Source organism: Sciurus carolinensis, chromosome 11 (assembly GCF_902686445.1).
Source record: "Sciurus carolinensis chromosome 11, mSciCar1.2, whole genome shotgun sequence".
In the NCBI taxonomy this organism is placed as follows: Eukaryota; Metazoa; Chordata; class Mammalia; order Rodentia; family Sciuridae; genus Sciurus; species Sciurus carolinensis.
In genome coordinates, this window is record NC_062223.1 from 116463378 (window position 1) to 116482497 (window position 19120).

The 19120-nt window shown below is 37.8% G+C and overlaps 1 protein-coding gene across 6 annotated transcripts in view; it reads right to left on the reverse strand.

Moving 5' to 3' along the window:
* Positions 1-19120, reverse strand: part of Sik3 (SIK family kinase 3) — a 242324-nt gene that overhangs the window by 92327 nt on the left and 130877 nt on the right. For all 6 annotated transcript variants that reach the window (XM_047518810.1, XM_047518807.1, XM_047518811.1 and 3 more), the window contains exons 2-3: positions 15527-15643; positions 11607-11670 (exon numbers count right to left, since the gene is read on the reverse strand). In XM_047518810.1, the coding sequence (XP_047374766.1) occupies positions 11607-11670; positions 15527-15643 (181 nt within the window). The remainder of the gene's footprint in view (positions 1-11606; positions 11671-15526; positions 15644-19120) is intronic.

The window sequence follows — 19120 nt, forward strand, 5'->3', positions numbered from 1 at the left end:
TTCTGAACTGGGCACCGTGGTGCACACCTGTAATCCCTGCAGTTTGGGAGGCAGGAGGATCGAGAGTTCAAAGCCAGCCTCAGTAATTTAGCAAGACCCTGTCTGTAAATAAAATATGAAAAAGGGCTGGGGATGTGGCTCAGTGGTTAAGTGTCCTGGTTCAGTCCCTGGTACCAGGCAGGGCAAATGGCTTGTCATTTCACATACAAAATTCTAAATTTAGAACGGCTGAACTTTAGTGCAATTTAGTGGAAAGGCAGGCAGAAAGGGAGCCACCAAAGAGACCCCAGGTTCATGCTGAACCTGGGTCCCTTACCCTCGCCTCCTCCCCATGCCCCCACCCTGGACACTCTGCTGCACTTTGTAAGTGTATTTAGGGTTGTTGTTGTTGTTGTTGTTGTTGCTTTTTAATTTTCTAAGTCAAATGCAGTTTCTTCTAAAATTTGTTTCTAAGGTCAAAAACCATTTTAGGACTGTCTTTTAACAAGGACTAAAAGGTAAAGGACTTTATCGCATCAGAACTTGAGAAGTGATAAGTCCACACTTTCTTTACCAGCCTCAGGGCTCACCTGGATCAGAGGGAAGCCTAGGTGGATCAGCTGTCCCTCAACCTACAAAATTACCTTCTTTTTTAAAAAATAATACTGCCTTTGAAATCCAGTGTGTATTTTACACTTAAAGCATATTACAACTCAGATGATAAACTGTCTACAGCCAAAGTGAAATAGTTTGTTTTTTTTTTAATATAGAAAAGTATTTTACATTGCATATAGTGAAGAATTTGGTATTGCCCAAAGAAAAGTCTGACCTTCCCTTGGCTTCTAGGGTAATCTTTGGACTGTTGAAATATTACGCCAGCTAGGAACATTTGTTTGCCTGGGAGTCTTCCGTAATGCCAGAGAGTATAACCATATGGTTTTAAAGGGTTGGAAATGCTAGACCCATAAACCTCTATCTCTTAGGGTAGAGGCTGGCTATACTAGAAAGACCAACAATGTGACTTGGTGTGGACATAGAGATCCACTAGATAAGCAGTCAATCAATCAATCAGGCCTATGTAAAATTAAAATGCTATACACAAACTCTTCCCTCAGGCAATACTTTGCACATTGTCATGCATCAATACCAGGAAAACAACACATCTGTCTCCAAAGGAAGACAACAATGAAATCGCCCTATTTGGTGCTTCTCCTGGCCCCTGCACTTCTTCCCCTGCTTGATTTTAATTCACATACTTTCCCTATAGTAAACCATGAGTACATAGCTTTCAGATAGTTCTGTGAGTCCTTCTATCAATTTATAAAATCTGAGGGTGGCTCTGGGAATTTCTGAACTTGCAATTGGTTCCAGAGTGAAGACTGTGCTCTCTAGTTTTGTGACAGACTAACTCTTGCAGCTGATCTAAAACTCTTACACAGTGCCTCAGTTTTTCTGCTTAAATGAAAATTAAATTAAATTAAATTAAATATTCAGTTCCTCAGTTGTAGTAGCTGTATTTCAAACATGCAAGAATGGTCACTGCCTACCACATCACACAGCGTAGTTTGAGACTTTTATTCACGACCCTTTTGAATGTTTAATACATTTGCTTTTCAATTTCATCTAGACCTGTAGCTTTTTAAATTTTAATCTAAGATCATTCATCCCTGTTATACTTGTATCCCTTGCTCTACTTAAACCTAAACCCAATAGTCAAAACATTAATTACATTATTGCTTGTGGACTCAATATTCTGTCTCTTCTTCTGTTGCACATGTCTTATAAACTCCAAATACTAGATCAGACTAATTGTCTGTCTTATCCCAGTTACAGGTGGTTAAGCATTGCTGGGGGTGGGGAATCAGCTCAGGGTTTTCTATCTCTAGGGCCTTTATTTAAAAAAATATTTTTTTAGTTGTAGATGGACATAATACTTTTATTTTATTTATTCATTTTTATGTGGTGCTGAGGATCCAACCCAGTGCCTCACACATGCCAGACAAGCGCTGTACCACTGAGCCACAACCCCAGCCCTCTCTAGGGTCTTTAATCAACTCTTTTAGCTGTTTTTTTCTCCATATTTTTTTATTGGCGCTTTTTTTTTATTGGTTATGCAAAATAGTGGGAATCGTTACATATATGTACTCGCACACAATATGATTCTGCTCATTTCTTTCCCCAGTACCTTCCCTGTTCATCCCCTCCTCAATCCCCTTCCTCTATTCTACTAGTCTCCCTCTGTTTCCACGAGACACACACCCACACCTTTTTTCTCTCTAACAACTTCTTTCTGAGTTTGGCTGATTTCACTAAACATAAAGCCCTCAAGTTCCATCTATTTTCCTGCAAATAATATAATTTCTTTCTTCTTTATGGCTGAATAAAACTCCACAGTGTATTTATACCACATTCTCTTTATCCATTCATCCAATGAAGGACACCTAGGCCAGTTCCATAACTGGCTACTGTGAACATGGGTACTTTTATTCTTGATCACTTCCTTCTTCATGTCTCTTATCCATGTCCCTTCCCTCTCATCCTTAACCCTCAGCTTATGACCTAGCCTCCTACTCCAAAAACAAAAGGCACGAAGCACTCTGCCTCACATTCTTCTACCTGACTACAGCCACACGTATCCTTTATTTTCTTCTACTGCAAGGTCACTTCCTTGCAACTAGCACAGAGTTCAATCACCTCCTATTTTCCTCATGGATCTTGCTGTACACATTATATTTCCCACTTCAATTACTGTCAAACTCCTCTTCTTCACTCCTGTATCTTCATTCTTATCTATAAGCAAGTCTCCTGTCTAAACAAATCAAAATAAACTGCCTCCTTGCTCCTTGTACTAAGAGGATTTGAGGTTTTACCTACATGCAAGCTAACAACATAACCTGCCACAGTTGCATGGATGCTGACAGAAGATATGAGACCCCTAGTTCAGAGAAAAAAGCCTGTTGTTATGCTTAAGGCACAGCGAGCCACACAGACATCAACATATTTGCTTCAGTTCTGCAAGCTCTAATTCCCACGGGTCAATGCAAAGAGAGTCAGCTGACACCCACATAAAGCTGAGTGCATCACAGGAGAGGAACACTAACCTGAGGGAACTCACATCTTTTCCAATGGGCAATAAACAGACCTATTTATATGCTCTGAAGGGAGACACTCTTTTCCAAGACTATACAAACATCCTTAAAAATAGAATCTACAGCAAAGGACCTCAGTGCCTTGCTCACAAGACATTAAGAAATGTGAGACACCCATGGAGAATTCTCTCCCAATAACCCTGCATCCTGTCAAACTGTTTCCCTTGTGTTTTGTTTTGTTTTGTTTTGTTTTTGTTAACCAGAGCTAGTATTATCAAAATACTAGTGCATTATGCCTCCAAAATGGGTTTCCAATTTATGCAAGCTTAATCCCTGTGATACACAGAAATGTCCCTCATTTGTATCTCTATTCTCTTCCCCTTATTTGCAGCAGTATTTCATACACATTACATCTATTAAAAATACAAACCAAACAATATTGTTGTATTTATTACTAAAGCAACTGCAGAGATTTCCTTAGGTTGATGCAGTTTTTCTCCTACACACTTCCTTTGTGCCATTATGTGCAGGTATGCTACAAACACATTGAAGGCCTCATTATTTCATACAACTGCTTTTTAGTAGGTTAAGAGAATAAAGGAGCAAAAATATGCATCTCTTCTTTTATAATTACAAAATTACTTCCACTGGTGTTGAGTTTCTGGTTCTGGGGTTTGGGGTTGTTTTTGTTTGTTTGTTTCATTTGTTTTTTAATCTTGTGGATAGATTCAGATTAACCAGCTGAGTCACTTGCTTTCAGCCTGAAGAACTTCCTTTAGTGTTTCTTGTAATCATAAAGTGGATCTGTCAGCAAAAATTCTCTCAGACTTTGGTTACTGGAGGAAAATCTTTATTTTACCTTCCTTTTTGAAAGATAGTTTAAGATAAAGGAGTTTGGTTAACAGTTTTTTTTTTCTTTGAGCATCTTGAATGTTATCCCATTGTGTTCTGATCTCCATTGCCTGAGCTGAGAAGTCAGATGCTGTTCTTAATTGGGGTTTCCTTTAGTTGATGTATCATTTTTCCCTTGATGCTTTTCATATTTTCTCTTTGCTTCTGACTTTTATCATTCTAACCGTGGTACTAGTGAATCTCTGATTATTCTACTTGAGTTTCATTGAGTTTCCTGGACATGTAGGTTACAGTTTTTCAATAAACTTGCAAAATTTGTAGCTATTGTTTCCTCACATAGTTTTCTTCTTCCTCCTCTCCCCTGTCCCTCCTTCTGGTACTCCCATTACACATATATCAGTGCAATCAGTGGTGTTGCACTGTTATGGTTTGGATCTGGAATGTCTCCCAGTCTCATGTGTGCAAAAGTGGGGGTTTGGAGAAGTGACTGGATCATGAGAACTCTGACCTCATAAGTGTCTTAATCCATTGAGGGCTGAATGGACTGCTGAGCAATGAGACCCTGTTGGAAGAAGTAGGCAACCAGAACCTGCCCTAGCAGGGTTTATCTTCACTCCATTCCTTGCTCTCTTTCTCTCTCTCTGCTTTCTGGCTGCCACGAGCTGAGCAGCTTTCCTCCACCACATACTTCCTCCATGAAGTTCTGCCTCACCCCAGGCCCAAAGCAATGAAGCTGACCTACCATGAACTGAAACCTCTGAAACTATGAGCCAAAATAATTCTTTCCTTCTCTAAGCTGCCTTTCTCAGGTGTTTATCACAGTGATCCAAAGCTGACTAACATACCACATTTCTCTGAAATTGTTTGTTGTTCTTCATTGTTTTATTTATTTATTTTTAATGTAAAAAACTGTATTTACTTAGAAGGATTCAGAATGTCAACAAAACAGCTGCAATTTTTTTTTTCAATTACAGAACAATGGTATTCATTTAACAGAACAGCAATTATTTCGTATAAGCTGCTTAGAAACAACTGTAGATGGAAAAACTACTGTTCCCACATATAACTAATTTGTGCTGTGCACCAAGAACCTGCTTTAAATTTCCATGTGTCTAAAGACACAGTCAGTAGTATGTTATACAAAAAAAAGACACTGTACAGTTTTAAAAAAAATTATACAGTCTTACATTTCAATATTTTCTTTAAAAGGAGTGAGTTGTGTGGAGGGGTGTTAAATGCTTTACAGACAAGAAAAAAATTGCGCTAGAACCAACTTATTCATTATCATCTTCATCTTCATCTTCTTCTCCCTCCTTAACCTCTTCATCTTCCTCCTCTTCCTTCTTTTTCTTGCTTTGTCAGCCTTGACAACTCCCTTTTTTGCTGCATCAGGTTTTCCTTTAGCTCAGCAGGCAGCAACACCTTTTTCATATTCTTCCTTCAGCTTAGCAGTTTTCTTTTCATAGGGCTGCTTTTCATCTGCAGCGGTGTGATTCCCCATCTCTCCCAATTTCTTTGCCATTATCACCAATAGATAGTCCAGGATGTTCTCCTTTGATTTTTAGGCGATACTCAGAACAGAACAAGAAGAAGGCGGATAGAGGCCTTTGGGTGCATTGGGATCCTTGAACTTCTTTTTTTTTCCCCTTTAGGAGTGATACAGGTTTTCATTTCTGTTTCATAATGGGCCTTGTCCACCTTTGCCATGTCTTCAAATTTTCCTTTCTCTTTAGCAGACGTATATTCCACCTCTCTGAGCACTTCTTAGAAAACTCTGAGACGGTGACTGAAACATCTGGGTAGCTGCTTCTGTGCTCCTCCCGGCAAGAATGCACACAATGACATTTTGCCTCTCAGCCTCTTACGATCTCCTCTGCCCATCTTTAGTTGTTTCTCCTCAGTGAGGCACAGGTGGCCCAGTGCCCGTCTGGCTCTCACTTGCCCGGCGCTGTCTCTGTGAAGCTCAATGTACTGCAATGACTGAGCCAGAGCCAGACACAGCCTCCTTGCTCTCTCCGCTCTCTGTTCTTCACTGTTTTAAATCTCTATTCTTGAGTTTGCATAATCTATATCAATCTATCTTCAAGTTTGCTTTTTCTTTCTTCTGTCACTTCAAATTTATGGTTGAGTCTCTTCAATAAAATGTTTTATTTTATTTATTTTACTTAACTCCATAATTTTCATTTGGTTCTTTCTTCATAATTTCTCTTTACTAGTATTCTCTATTTTTTAATATATTTTTTAGTTGTCAATGGATCTTTCATTTATTTATTTATTTATTTGTTTATTTGTTTATTTATTTATATGTGGTGCTGAACCTTGAACCCAAGGCATGCCAGGCAGCCGCTCTGCCACGGAGCCACAACTCCAGCCCCTGGTATTCTCTATCTGAAGCAATATTATTTTTATACTTTACTACTTAAATTGTAAGTTACTTTATTTCTGTGAACATGTTTATAAGGTCTCTTAAAGGTCTTACTTTTTTTTTTCTTTCTTCCTTTCTTTTCCATCCCCCCCAAAAAATCTGACATCTGGTCTCTCTTGAATAGGCAATCAATTGGCCTGCATTTTGTCTACTGTATGTAGTTCATATTTTCCTGTTTGTTTGTATGCTTTATGGTTTGCCGTTAATACTGGAAAGCACGCATTTTAGATATATATTAGAGCACCTCTGGGTACCGTAATATTTGTCCCCACTTTCAGGGGCTTATCATTGTTCTCTGCTCATTCACTTATTTAGTGACTAGCTGGACTCTCCATGAATTTCATTCCTCCACATATACAATATTTAGCTTCTATTTAGTATTATTCCTTTGGGAGAGAAAGCTTTGCTATGCCCACAGTTACCCTTGGAGCATTGTGGTTTTGGTAGGACTCTGCTGGTTTTCCAGACTAAACCCAGCTTTTAAACTCCACTAATTGCTGGTTGATTGCTCTATTGTTAAACAATGCCCTCGGGCAGAAACTGGACTAAGAACAATACTATCAAATTATGGATCCTTGGAAGGAATAGTGTCTAAGATCAGTGTTTTTGACTTTTGGTTCTGACTCTAGGAAAAGATTTTCCAAGTGTCTTATTGCCTAGTTTTCTCCTGCAGAACAGCAAGTTGACAGTTTTTAAACAGTATCCTAAATGTCCTCTCAAGTGTCTTTTACCATAATTTTCACTGTTCCTGAGAGTACAGTCTGCACTGAACTTCTTTACTCTCCCCTTGCAAATGAAGTCAGTTCCCTTGGGAAGAAATTAGGTGCTGTTTTATAGTCTATTTTTCTCCCCAGGCAAAATGAGATTCAGGCCTCTGGAGGTGGGAATGGGGACACCAGCAAAGTTCTTGCTGAGGGACACTCAGTCTAGGAGCATCAGGAGAACACAGAAGAAAGAGAGGGACAGCAGCCTGAGGTCCTCTCAGTTTGCCTCTCCTGGCATGAAACCACAGTCTTATGAACCCAGGCAAGAATAATCTGTGTCCCAGTATTCTCAGTATGCTACAATCAAATTCCAAAAGTAGACCTGGGCAGAAGAAGGGAGCCCCCACCTCTCAACCGCAGTCCCCCTGGATCTATTCTCAGTAAAAAGGTCACTGCGTAAAGGATGACAAATGCCAGTGGCCTGCTCCTCCTGGGAAGAAAGCCATCTGTGCAGGTGCTGGTAGAGAGGAGACATGGTTGCATAAGACTGAACCAGAGTGTACCTCCATCTCATGGAGCCCACAAGCAGAAAAAAGAAAGCAGTATTGGTTCAAACACCACAGATTATCTCATTTCCTATCAAATATTCACAGATGTTCTTGAGGAAGTGTTTCTTCATTTGCTGTTTGTCTTTAGGTCCACTTTCATAGACTTTAAAATGCCTGGTTTTCATTTTTTAATAGTTTAATAGTTTCACTGGGCAGTGGATCAGCAAAGTCCACAATCATGCCAGAGACTGGTCTCCTGTTTGTTCTTTAACAAAGGTAAAAGGAAGCATGTGCCAGGGCTCTATGAGTGCCGTCTCATTTCATCTACACAATGAAGTAACTGTTGTAGACCTGGCCTTTTATAGATCTTGAGGTCAAGTACCAGAATCATGGGTAATTTGTCCAGGTAAAAAAGCAAATAGGTGGCAGAGATCTGATTCAAACCTAAGTCTCTACCTCTAAAGCCCACTTTCTTGACTAAGCATTTCCTCTCATCATCTACACAGGTACAAAGCTCACAAAATTAGAGATCACGAGATTGTTTTATCCTGTACAGTCTCAAGGATTTCTTCAGCGTACTACAACATTTTCTTTCTCATCTGGATCTTTTAAAATAATATCAATAATATATTTACTCTCATGTAATTACATGGGCATTATATATATAATGTGTTATAGATCTCTTTTTAAAATATTATCATAAGTACATTCTGACCCAGGCTTGGTGGTGCACACCTGTAATCTCAGTGATTCGGGAGGCTGGGGCAGGGGGTCTACAAGTTCAAGGCCAGTCCCAGCAACTTTGTGACACTCTGTCTCAAAATAAAAAGAAAGAAGTGCCAGGTGCAGTGGCACACGCCTGTAATCCCAGCAATTTGGAAGGCTGAGATAGGTTGATGATGAGTTCAAAACCAGCCTCAGTAAAAGTGAGGTGCTAAGCAACTCAGTGAGACCCTGTCTCTAAATAAAATACAAAATAGGGCTGGGGATATGGCTCAGTGGTTAAGTGCCCCTGAGTTCAATCCCTGGTACCCACCCAAAAAAAAAAACAATAGTTAATAGGACTGGGGGTATAGCTCCACGGTAAAGCACCACTGGTTCAAACCCCAATACCAAAAAAAGATGAAAGAAAGAAAGAAAAAAGTATATTCTATTTGCCTCCCTTAAGCTACATTCCCACAAACAGTCCATGACCAGAGGGCTATTACTTTTTTTTTTTTTTTAGTATATATTTTTAGTTATAGATGGACACAATACCTTTATTCATTTATGTGGTGCTGAGAATCAAACCCAATGCCTCACACATACTAGGTAAGTGCTCTACCACTGAGCCACAACCTCAGCCCCCCTTCCCTGTACTTTTAAAATCTGCTTTCCCAGTATGGAGATTCCTCAAAAAACTACAAATGGAACTACCATTTGACCCAGTTGTACCACTCCTTAGTATACATCCAAAGAAGTTAAAATCAGCATACTGCAGTATACAGCCACATCAATGTTTATAGAAGCACAATTCATAACAGTTTAGCAGAGGAACCAACTAGATGCCCTTCAATGGATGAATGGATAGAGAAAATGTGGTATATATACACAATGGAGTATTACTCAGCCATAAAGAAGAATGACTATGACTTTTGCCAGTAAATGGATGGATCTGGAGACGTTCAGGCTAAAGAGATAAGCCAGTCCCAAAATACCAAAGGTTGAATGTTCTCTCTGATATGAATAACACAAAAAAAGGGGGAGGAGGTGAATAAAAGAAGTTCATTGGATTAGAAAAAGGGGAATAAAGGGAAGGGAGGAAGGCCAGGAATAGGAAAGACAGTAAAATGAATTGGACATAATTTTCCAACGTTTATATGTGAATACGCAACCAGTATAACGCCACATCACATTCAACTCCAAGAATGGGATCCTAATTAGAATATGTGTATAGTATGTCAAAATATACTTTACTGTCATGTATATCTAAAAAGAACAAATAAAAAAACAAAAAACCTGCTTTCCAAGTTAGGCTTAGTGGTGCACGCCTGTAATCCCAGCAACTCAGGAGATTGAGGCAAGAGGATTGCAAGTTCAAAGCCAGTCTTGGCAATTTAGTAAGGCACTAAGCAAATTAGTGAGACCCTGTCTCAAAATAAGACATAAAAAGGGCTGGGGATGTCACTCAGTGGTTAATCCCCTAGATTGAATTCCAGATACAAATAAAATAAAATAAAATAAGCTCTGCTTTCCAAAAGAGCAGGGTAGATCTGATATGCCTTAGGCTTGGTTCTTAGACAGTTACAAACATAATGACACAATCTTTCTTCCAAGATTATCACTGCTTCTCCATCAATAAATGTCTTTCTGTGAGATAAAATAGACAACAGGAAGCTCACAGATTTGAGAGATGTTCTGCTTTTTTATGTAACAAAACTTATTTAAAAAAAAAAAAAACCCAGCACCTAGATAATGAAAGTTGTCCGTGTTTTTGCATACATTTGCCATCTGAATCAAAGCAGTCTCATCATAACCTGGCCTGGCATGTCAGGTCATGGTGTACTTCCTAGCAATGTGATTGCTCTTTTTCTCTCCTTCCAAATAGTCTCTGACACACTTTAGTTTTCTGGTTCATGAACTTCCATAGAACAGCACCCTCAGGAGAATGCCTGTGGTCTCCACAATGCTTCCATGATCAACTCTGCCCGGGAAAGGTTACAGTTTTGGTCCCCAGGCTGGTTTCTTCTTGACCTGTAACACTATTCTTCAAACCTTTTAATGTATTAATTTCTTTGAAACAAAGTATTCCCTCCAACACTATATTTTCATTATAAATTTTATTCCATCATTACTAGCTTTAGCATGAAATAAGTCCATCAATGAAGCTGATTAAAGACAAATTAAGAAATGCCTGATCCTCCTTTAAAAAGGACTAGCACTTATCCTAAAAATACTTTAGACAAAAAATATCAGATTGCTGGGCAAAGTTTAAAACTCACACACAGGCACACACATTCAATATTCAATGCAGTCACAGAGGTCCTATCATTAGTAAGAATGTTCCACTTTAAAAGTGATTCCATACTTTTAAATATATTTTAACTTATTAAGTGTTCATATGTATAAAATTAAAAACAAATCTAAGGGGCTGTTGTTGTGACTCAGTGGTACAGTGCTTGCCTAGCACATGTGAGGCACTGGGTTCGATTCTCAGTACCACATAAAAATAAAATAAAGATATTAAGTCCATCTACAACAAAAAATATTTTTAAAAAATGTAAAAAAGAAATTAGATAAACCTAAAATATACAAAAAGAGATCTTTATATTTAGTTGCCAAGAGAAAAAAAAGACACATGAATTTAGATTTCAAAGTTTACCCTTTACCTCTATTTGGTTCCATTTACTGACATTACCAAAGAAAAAATTTTTGCTAGTTTTTAGCACCTCAAAGAGTCAAATTTGCCAGTAACAAATTCTCCTGCTTATTTCTGATGCTGTGATAAAGCCAAGCGTAAGAGAAAAAACTTCTACTGAGAGCAAAAGTCCCAAATCACATCAGTCTTCAAGGGGAAATGTGAGCACATGGTAAGGAATGCAGTTACATGTTATATTTAAACAAAGTTTAAAGACTGCATGGGGTGAGACGTCTGCTCCTGCTCCACGTGTTGCCTTCTCACACGACAGAGGCCCACACACTTGTGGGAGTTCTGTCATACTTGGTAACCTCGGTCAGAACCTGACAACAGGAGAGACCCTCAGTCATATAATCAGAAGGAATGTTTGGTATTGGAGATCTTCAATCTACACAGTCAACACCTGATTGAAATAAACAAAATACCTTGCTAAGAAAATAAAGATTTAACTAGGTGAATGAAAAAAATTAAATTACTTTGTTGATAGAAAATGACAGTCCTGAGGACAGCATCAAGTGACAGCTGCTCAAGTGACAAAGGCATTGAATGGCTATTTTAGGTTTGCCATGGTGTGCTAAATAACTGTTTAAAGAATGCAATAAATGTACTTACCAAATATTTCCCCTCCACTAGCATATTCTGTCACCAGATAAATCATCCGTTCTGTTTCCATAACCTGGTGTAAAAGAAGGAAAGCGACAGTGACACAAATGACAGGCTGATTCCATAGGAAGAGAAACTAATGACTCCTCTTTTGTCATTTGCAATGAAGTATTAATAACCACACTGCTTAAAGGAAATTTAAAGCATTGGGGGACAGGTATAAATGTTATTAAGAAAGGGAGAAAATAGATATCCAAATTCCCAAAAGTAAGAAATATTCATTACTTGAAAGACACGATCGTTTTATCTTTCCATGAGGTTTATGAAATCTGTAAATCTCCACAAAACTGAGAAGCAAAGAAATTGCTGGAGAACTTAAGTTCACATTCAACATCAATCGCTTGATGCTCAAAAATGTCCCACCAAAAATCTAACTAAAATGAAAAAAGTCTTATAAAAAATAAAGGGAATCATTTCAGAACTGTACAAAGGTCACATAGGACTTTATTTTTTAAATGGAAATGATATATTTCCTTTCCACTGTCCATTTATTCAGAAAAGGGAAAAATAATTTAAAGTATCTTAAAATAAGATAAAAATAATTTAAATATATTTTTTCTATGTGTGTTTTCTCATTCTTTTTTACTAGAGCATGATAATTATACATAGCAACTGGGATCATTCCAACAAAATCATACATGCCTGGAATCTGACCCACTCCATTTTAGCTCCCCATTACTTCCCTCTCCCCGGCTCCTTCCCTCTACCCCACACTCCACTCCACTGATCCTTCCCTTGCTCATCCATTTATCCATCCTTGATTGATTCTTTACACACACACATAAAGGTGAAATTCCCTGTGGTATATTTATATATGCACATAATGTGATTTTTCTAAAATTCATTCTATATTTCCCCTCATTTCTCATTCTTCCTCCCTCCCTCCCAATCTCTTTTTCTCCATGATCTTTCCTATATCTTAAATATCAACTGTTTAAGTGATACAAATTATCCATTTGTGTATCTTCTTGGTCCCTGTTTGCTACATTTTTTTTAAAAAATTGTGTAATGCATTGTCACTCCTTTCTTCCTTTCTTCCTTTTTACCTTTCTCATTAAACATTTTAAACAAAGTAATACGTATAAACGTATCTTACACTTTATAAACATTTTAAATACCCAGTATACAAACAAGAAACCAAAGGGTCTCCTCTTACCAATCCCCTTCCTCTCACTTCCCCAGAGGAAATCCGTTAATAATTATCATACATCCTTCAAAGCAATGCTATATAATAAAAATATAATATGAGCTGCATATATACTTTTAACTTTTCTAGTAGCCATATTTAAGAAGTAAAAGGGAAGAGGAAAATAATTATAATATATTTTACTTACCTCCATATGTCCAAAATACTATCTTAAAAAATTGTAAACTGCTTCAGTTTTTACATTTAAGTTAATTAAAATTAAATAAAACTTAAAATTCAGTTCCTTAGTAATTCCGGTCACATTTTAATATTCAACAGTTATATATGGCTATTGTCTACCATTCTACCATATTCAATATGACAATTCTAGACTTTTACCATCCTGCAGCTAATTAAATTCTTTTCCACTTTCTTTTGTATCTTTATATATTAATATCTTACATGGATGGTATTTAATGCATAAATCTATCTCCTCTTTTAATAGCTTAATATTACTCCACTGTTATGAGTACAGTGAGAGATTTTAAGTTTTTAAATCTAACAGCTGTGTTGTTCTTTTTTGATCTTTTTTCTTTTAAAAATGTTGTATCAGTCCACTGTTCGTTACATGTTCTAAGCTCTCTCTACATGTTAACTTATATGACAAGAAGTAAGTCCTCTGGTGGCACACGCCTGTAATCCCAGTGACTGGGGAGGCTGAGGCAAGGGGATCACAAGTTCAAAACCAGCCTCAGCAATTTGGCAAGGCCCTAGGCAACTTATCGAGACCCTTTCTCAAAATAAAAAATAAAAAGGGCTGGGGATGTGGCTCAGTGGTAAAGCACCATTGGGTTCAATCCCCAGTACAAAAAAAAAAAAAGAGAGAGAGAGAGAGAGAGAGAGAGAGAGAGCAAGTGTTCTAAATATATGAAGGTATTTAGGGAAAAAAAAAATTTAATTAGTGTCATATTATGAATTTCACAGCCTTTTATTAACTGCAAATATTCTTTTGTTACTAAAAATTTTTACAAGCTCAAAATCCATTGTTTCCTACACAGTTACCTATATTTGCTCACTCTATAAGCCTGAGGAAACTGACCTGAAAACTACCTGATATCATATGCAGACTTTTTGCCAACCACTCACATTGGCAGCTAGAATTTCCTACTAAAAACACTAGTTGCCCAGAAAACAAAATGAAAAGATACTGTCCAAGGCCATGACTGAAGGAGAGTAATGTTTATAAACTAGTGCAATCTTGGGTAAGATGGGTAAACTTGCAGAAGTAAGTTTTAAGGTTAATATCTACAAGTTAACTTCTTCGGAAAGGTCAGTCTAAGTTCTACAATTATGTTTAAGATGATTTATTTTAAAAGATGAGGTCAAAAAGTTTTTCAATCTACCAAGATAGGAAGAAAGTCAAGGTTACAATACCTGTAAGCTCACAGTATATTCAGGTAATGCTAGAAAACTTTCACAGGGTTGCTTCTTGGGCAGAACTTAGATGCTGTTCAACATAATTTAGTCTAATAAATTTCAACAGGTCTGTTCCTGCTGACCTCATTCCATCATGTGAGCAGCTAATGCTAGAGAAGAGTTCTAAAGCTGTAGCCTTAGTCACAAAAAGTGACATCATAACGTGCTTTCTTTTCCATAAAATTAACAGGCTAAAGCAAGCCTGCCCACTGTGGCATAAGCATGCTTTCTCCAGTCTTACACATGGTCCCATGTCTGGGTCAGAAAGCATTTACTGCAAAGTAACATCAGCAAACAAACTGAGTGGGTGGCCACTTCCTTCAGAAGTTAAGAGATGACTGTTCTTGTGGAAACCAGTGAGCAGGGCTTGCCCCGTTCATAAGCAAAGCTCACTGTTGCCAACACACTGCAATTTGAGAAGCACCCCAAAGCCCCACCTCTCCCAAAATATCTCTTCCACCAGCCAGCTAAGGCAATGCCCTAGCCTTCTATCTGACTTCAAATTCCAATGATCAGATTTACTGTTTCGGCATTAAGGCTAGGGAATCATTTTGATGATCACATAAAACATTAATGTGTCTTAGGAAGATAAGAAAACTGAAACGGTAATTTCCCCCTGACATGGACTCCATCTCTGAACAAAAAAACTAAAATGTCACCTTGGAAAACTAAAGCCAGGACCTTATTAGAATAGGAAAGAGGAAAAGGGGTAGGTTTTATGTGTGTGTGGAGATGGAACTGGAGATGGAACTCAGTGCCTTCCAAACGATGCTAGACAAGCATTCTTACACTGGGCTATTACCCTGAACCCAAGAGGTAGGTTTTGCCTGATGCAAGAAAATACTTAAAATATCCTTTACCATCATAATTCATAACACAATCACAGAAATTAGTATTTAAATAATCTTACAAGAAAAAGGTATTGATTTCTAGCTTTTCATCTCTCAAAACTATTCCTTTTGGGTTTCCCATCATGTTTTAGGACTCTGACCTAAATAAAATAAGCTCTCATCATCTTCTGAAAAATGTTTTTGTGCAATTCTTGCTAAGAAAGACATCAAGTTTTCAAGAACAAATTAAAAAGACAGACCTGGGTAAGGCAGACCTCAGTAAAGAGACAGGGGAAACACGACAGAAGGGAAGGGAAGACAAAAGGATGCACATATGTAAAAAACTAACAGATGTTGACCCATCCACATTTTCTTCAAAGGCAGTCTTCAATACAACAGATTGTCCTGTGTATTCACTATACCCCTATGCATCCTACCTGGTAGAGCCTGATGATATGGGGGTGGCAAAGCATCTTCATAATTTGAACTTCCCGGAAAATCTTCTTTAAATTTTCTTCATCCAGCTGGGTCTTATCTATGATCTTGATAGCAACCTGAAAGCAGAAGAAGAAAATTTACTCTGATGCCTTATAAAAAGTTCACTCAAAACAAAAAAAATCCACTTTAAAACATTATATTCTGCAAAATACAAAGTGCCAGTTTGTTTTGTTTTGTTTTCAGAATGTCAATGAGAAAAATGAATTTATTTGTTTTAAAAAGACAGGAAATGGAGACCTTGAAAGTTCATCTCAAAGGAAAGGACTCCAAAAGCTAGTGGGTCTTCTGCCATTTTTTAAAATGGCTATACAGTAGAACGCCATGACAAAATATTTCATTACTCCATAGATATGGTTACAGTCTGGGTCAAATCATGCTTCAGTGCACAGAGTAGTACATAGGGTCTCCTGTAAGTACATGACATTTAAGTAGGATCCTACCAGAACTTTTGCAGGGGTTTCCACACTTTGCCAGGTGCTTATGTAATTCAACAGCGGTGGCAGCAGCCATACCAAAATCAGCAGAATTATGTGCCAGTCATAATTCTGGTGCTTTGCAGTACTAGCTCATTTAAACTCACAACACCATGTTATTACAGACCTGAAGAGAGTAAGTAATTAACCCAAGATTAAGTAATTTATAGTCAGAATGGGGCAGATCCAGGTTTAATAATTTGAAGATCTTTCTGTACCATATATACACTGCTTCAGCACAAAATATGTCCTTCTATTTGGTCCATCGTTCTGAAGACACCTAACGGCACTCAAAGTAGAAGGAAAATGAGAACTTTGTTATTATCTACTAAACTTCATCATTCTCAGTGAAATACTTAAAACATTTGTTTTGCTCCCAAAATACCTGCCCATCTCATTTTAAATTCCTTAATCAGTACATAATCAAAATGAGTTAGATGAAAGGTCAAACTAGACAAACTCTAAAATTCTCTAACTCTTAAAATTTCAAGATTCCATACACTGACAGAAGAAAAGGAAATTTATTAAGGAAGAAGAAAAATAAGAGGTTGGGGTCGTGGCTCAGTGGCAGAGCACTTGCCTAGCACGTGTGAGGCACTGGGTTCAAACCTCAGCACCACATGTAAATAAATAAAATAAAGGTCCATTGACAACTAAAAATATATAGAGATTTATTTTTTTAAAGGGAAGCAAAATTTCAATAGTAAAAACATTTAGGTCAGAGGAATAGTTTGTATGGAACTATACATGGTATATTATTTAAATGTATGAATGACTAACACAAAGGTAAGTTTATTTGGAATTGTTTCAGATGTCAGAATAAGACTAATGGGAAAACAGTAAAGAGAAATTTCAGCTTGATTCCAAGAACACTGCCTTGCCTGCTGGTGGAATGTGATGAAATGAGCTGGGTGTAGCTCCAGCTACAAGGCTAACCAGGCACAGCCTTCACTTGAGGGAGTTCACAAATCAACAGGGGAAAGAGATGTGTGATACAGATAATATCACACTGCACGTACAATCAATAGGGCTCTGTACAAGCTCTGTGGCAGAAGAGAGGATAACAAAGGACCTTCACCTGGGGGAGAAGAAACAAACATAGGGAAAGAATTCACTAAGAAAACAGATTTGGGGTACTGGGGACTAAACCCAGGGACACTTTACCACTGAACTACATCTCCTTTTTTTTTTTTTTTTTGAGAGACAGGGTCTCAATAAATTGCTGAGATTGCCTCATACTTGCAATCCTCCTGTCTCAGTCTCCCAAGTTCCCAAGTTGCTAGGATTACAGGCGAGCACCACCATGCCTGGCTAGAAGTCAGAATTTGACAATAAAAAGCAATGGAACACATTGAAAAGCAAAGAATTTAGTGAGGAGAAATAGCAGAATCATTAACAAATCTTACCAACTGTTTGGTCTCCTACAAGAAATCTCAAGTCATATGACCCTTGACCACTAGCATACCTACTTATCACTGCCAGATCACATACAGAACATTAACTACAGCATCTGGTGTGGCATCTGCTCCTGCTTCTTCTCTCAGGACAGCTCCCAAAACAAAATTATCAAGGCAACCATGTCTCTTTATAGAACAAATACCTGGGTCTTAATAAATTTAAATTTTAAAAAACCTTAAATATGAATGGAACTTTATAGTGTATAGAATACTTTCATATACCTAACAAGCTTAGAAACTCACAAGCCAATGATCAGGTGTGCTGGAAATGGGTTGTAAGTGACAATGGAACACCCCTGGTCTCAGGGAGCCACATCTGTTCACTCCAGAAGAAACACAATTCTCTATGCATGTTCCCATGTTGGGAAGCACTCGTGCTGATCTTAACAATGGGGGCATAAACAAAGGATTGTGGTTGAAATTCCCCATCTTTTTCATATTCTACCAATTGATGGCACTAATGGAGGAAAATGACCAAATTTTTGTACTATTTCATCCTCAGGAGAGTATGTTACACTGTAATTGGAGGAGACATACAGTAGGGCCTGTGATTCACATTGGACTCTGAATTTCATTTGTTTTCTCAGTCTGAGGACTTTATAAAGGTAAACAGAAAGCCAAATCTAATCATCTCTGAGAATGAAATTGGCTATTAAGATCTTATAACATATGCCATGTACCTAATAAAAATTATAATTTAATACATATAAAAGTATATGTGTATATATAGTTTTACATTCTATACTAATTGCATCTGTCATCATATAAAGGGAATACAGTCCTACATACTTGTTTTAGTCAGTTTTTTCATCACCGTGACTAAACGATCTGACCAGAACAATTTTAGGGGAGGAAAAGTTTATTTGGGGGTTCATGGTTTCAGAGGTCTCAGTCAATGAACAGCAGACTTCATTCCTCAGGGCTCGAGTTAAGGCTGAACATCATGACAGAGCATGTGGTAGAGAGAAGCAGGTCACACGGTGATCAGGAAGCAGAGAGACTTTAGGCTCCATACACAAAATATATACCCTATAGCCATGCTGCCAATGAAACACTTCCTCCAGCCACATTCCAACCATCTCCAGTTACCACTCAGTTAAACCCATCAGTGATTAATTCACTGATTGGTTTAAAGCCAATCATTTCTCCTCCAAACCTTCTCGCATTGTCTCACACATGAGCTTTTGGGGGACATTACATCTAAACCATAATAAAATGCATTCCTAAATTTTGGGGGAGATTACAATAAGTATAAATTGTTACTGTAAGATGGAAACAGAAATTTGGGAGTAGAGGGTTATTGGGGATTGAACCCAGGAGCACTATACCACTGAGCTATATCCCCAGCACTTTGAGATAGGGTCTCACTAAATTGCCCAAGCTGCCCTCAAATTTGGTCAACCCCTTGCCTCAGCCTCTCAAGTGGCTGCGATTACAAGCATGTGACAACAGGCCTGACAAACAGAAATTTTATGACATAAAACATTAAATTTCTATTTTCCAGTGCAATGAGATTTAAAATTCCACAAAACACTCAAAGGTGAAGCTTTGCCAAACAGTTGAATGAAGTACCAAAAGCAAGGATTCTGAAGTCAAGATACAT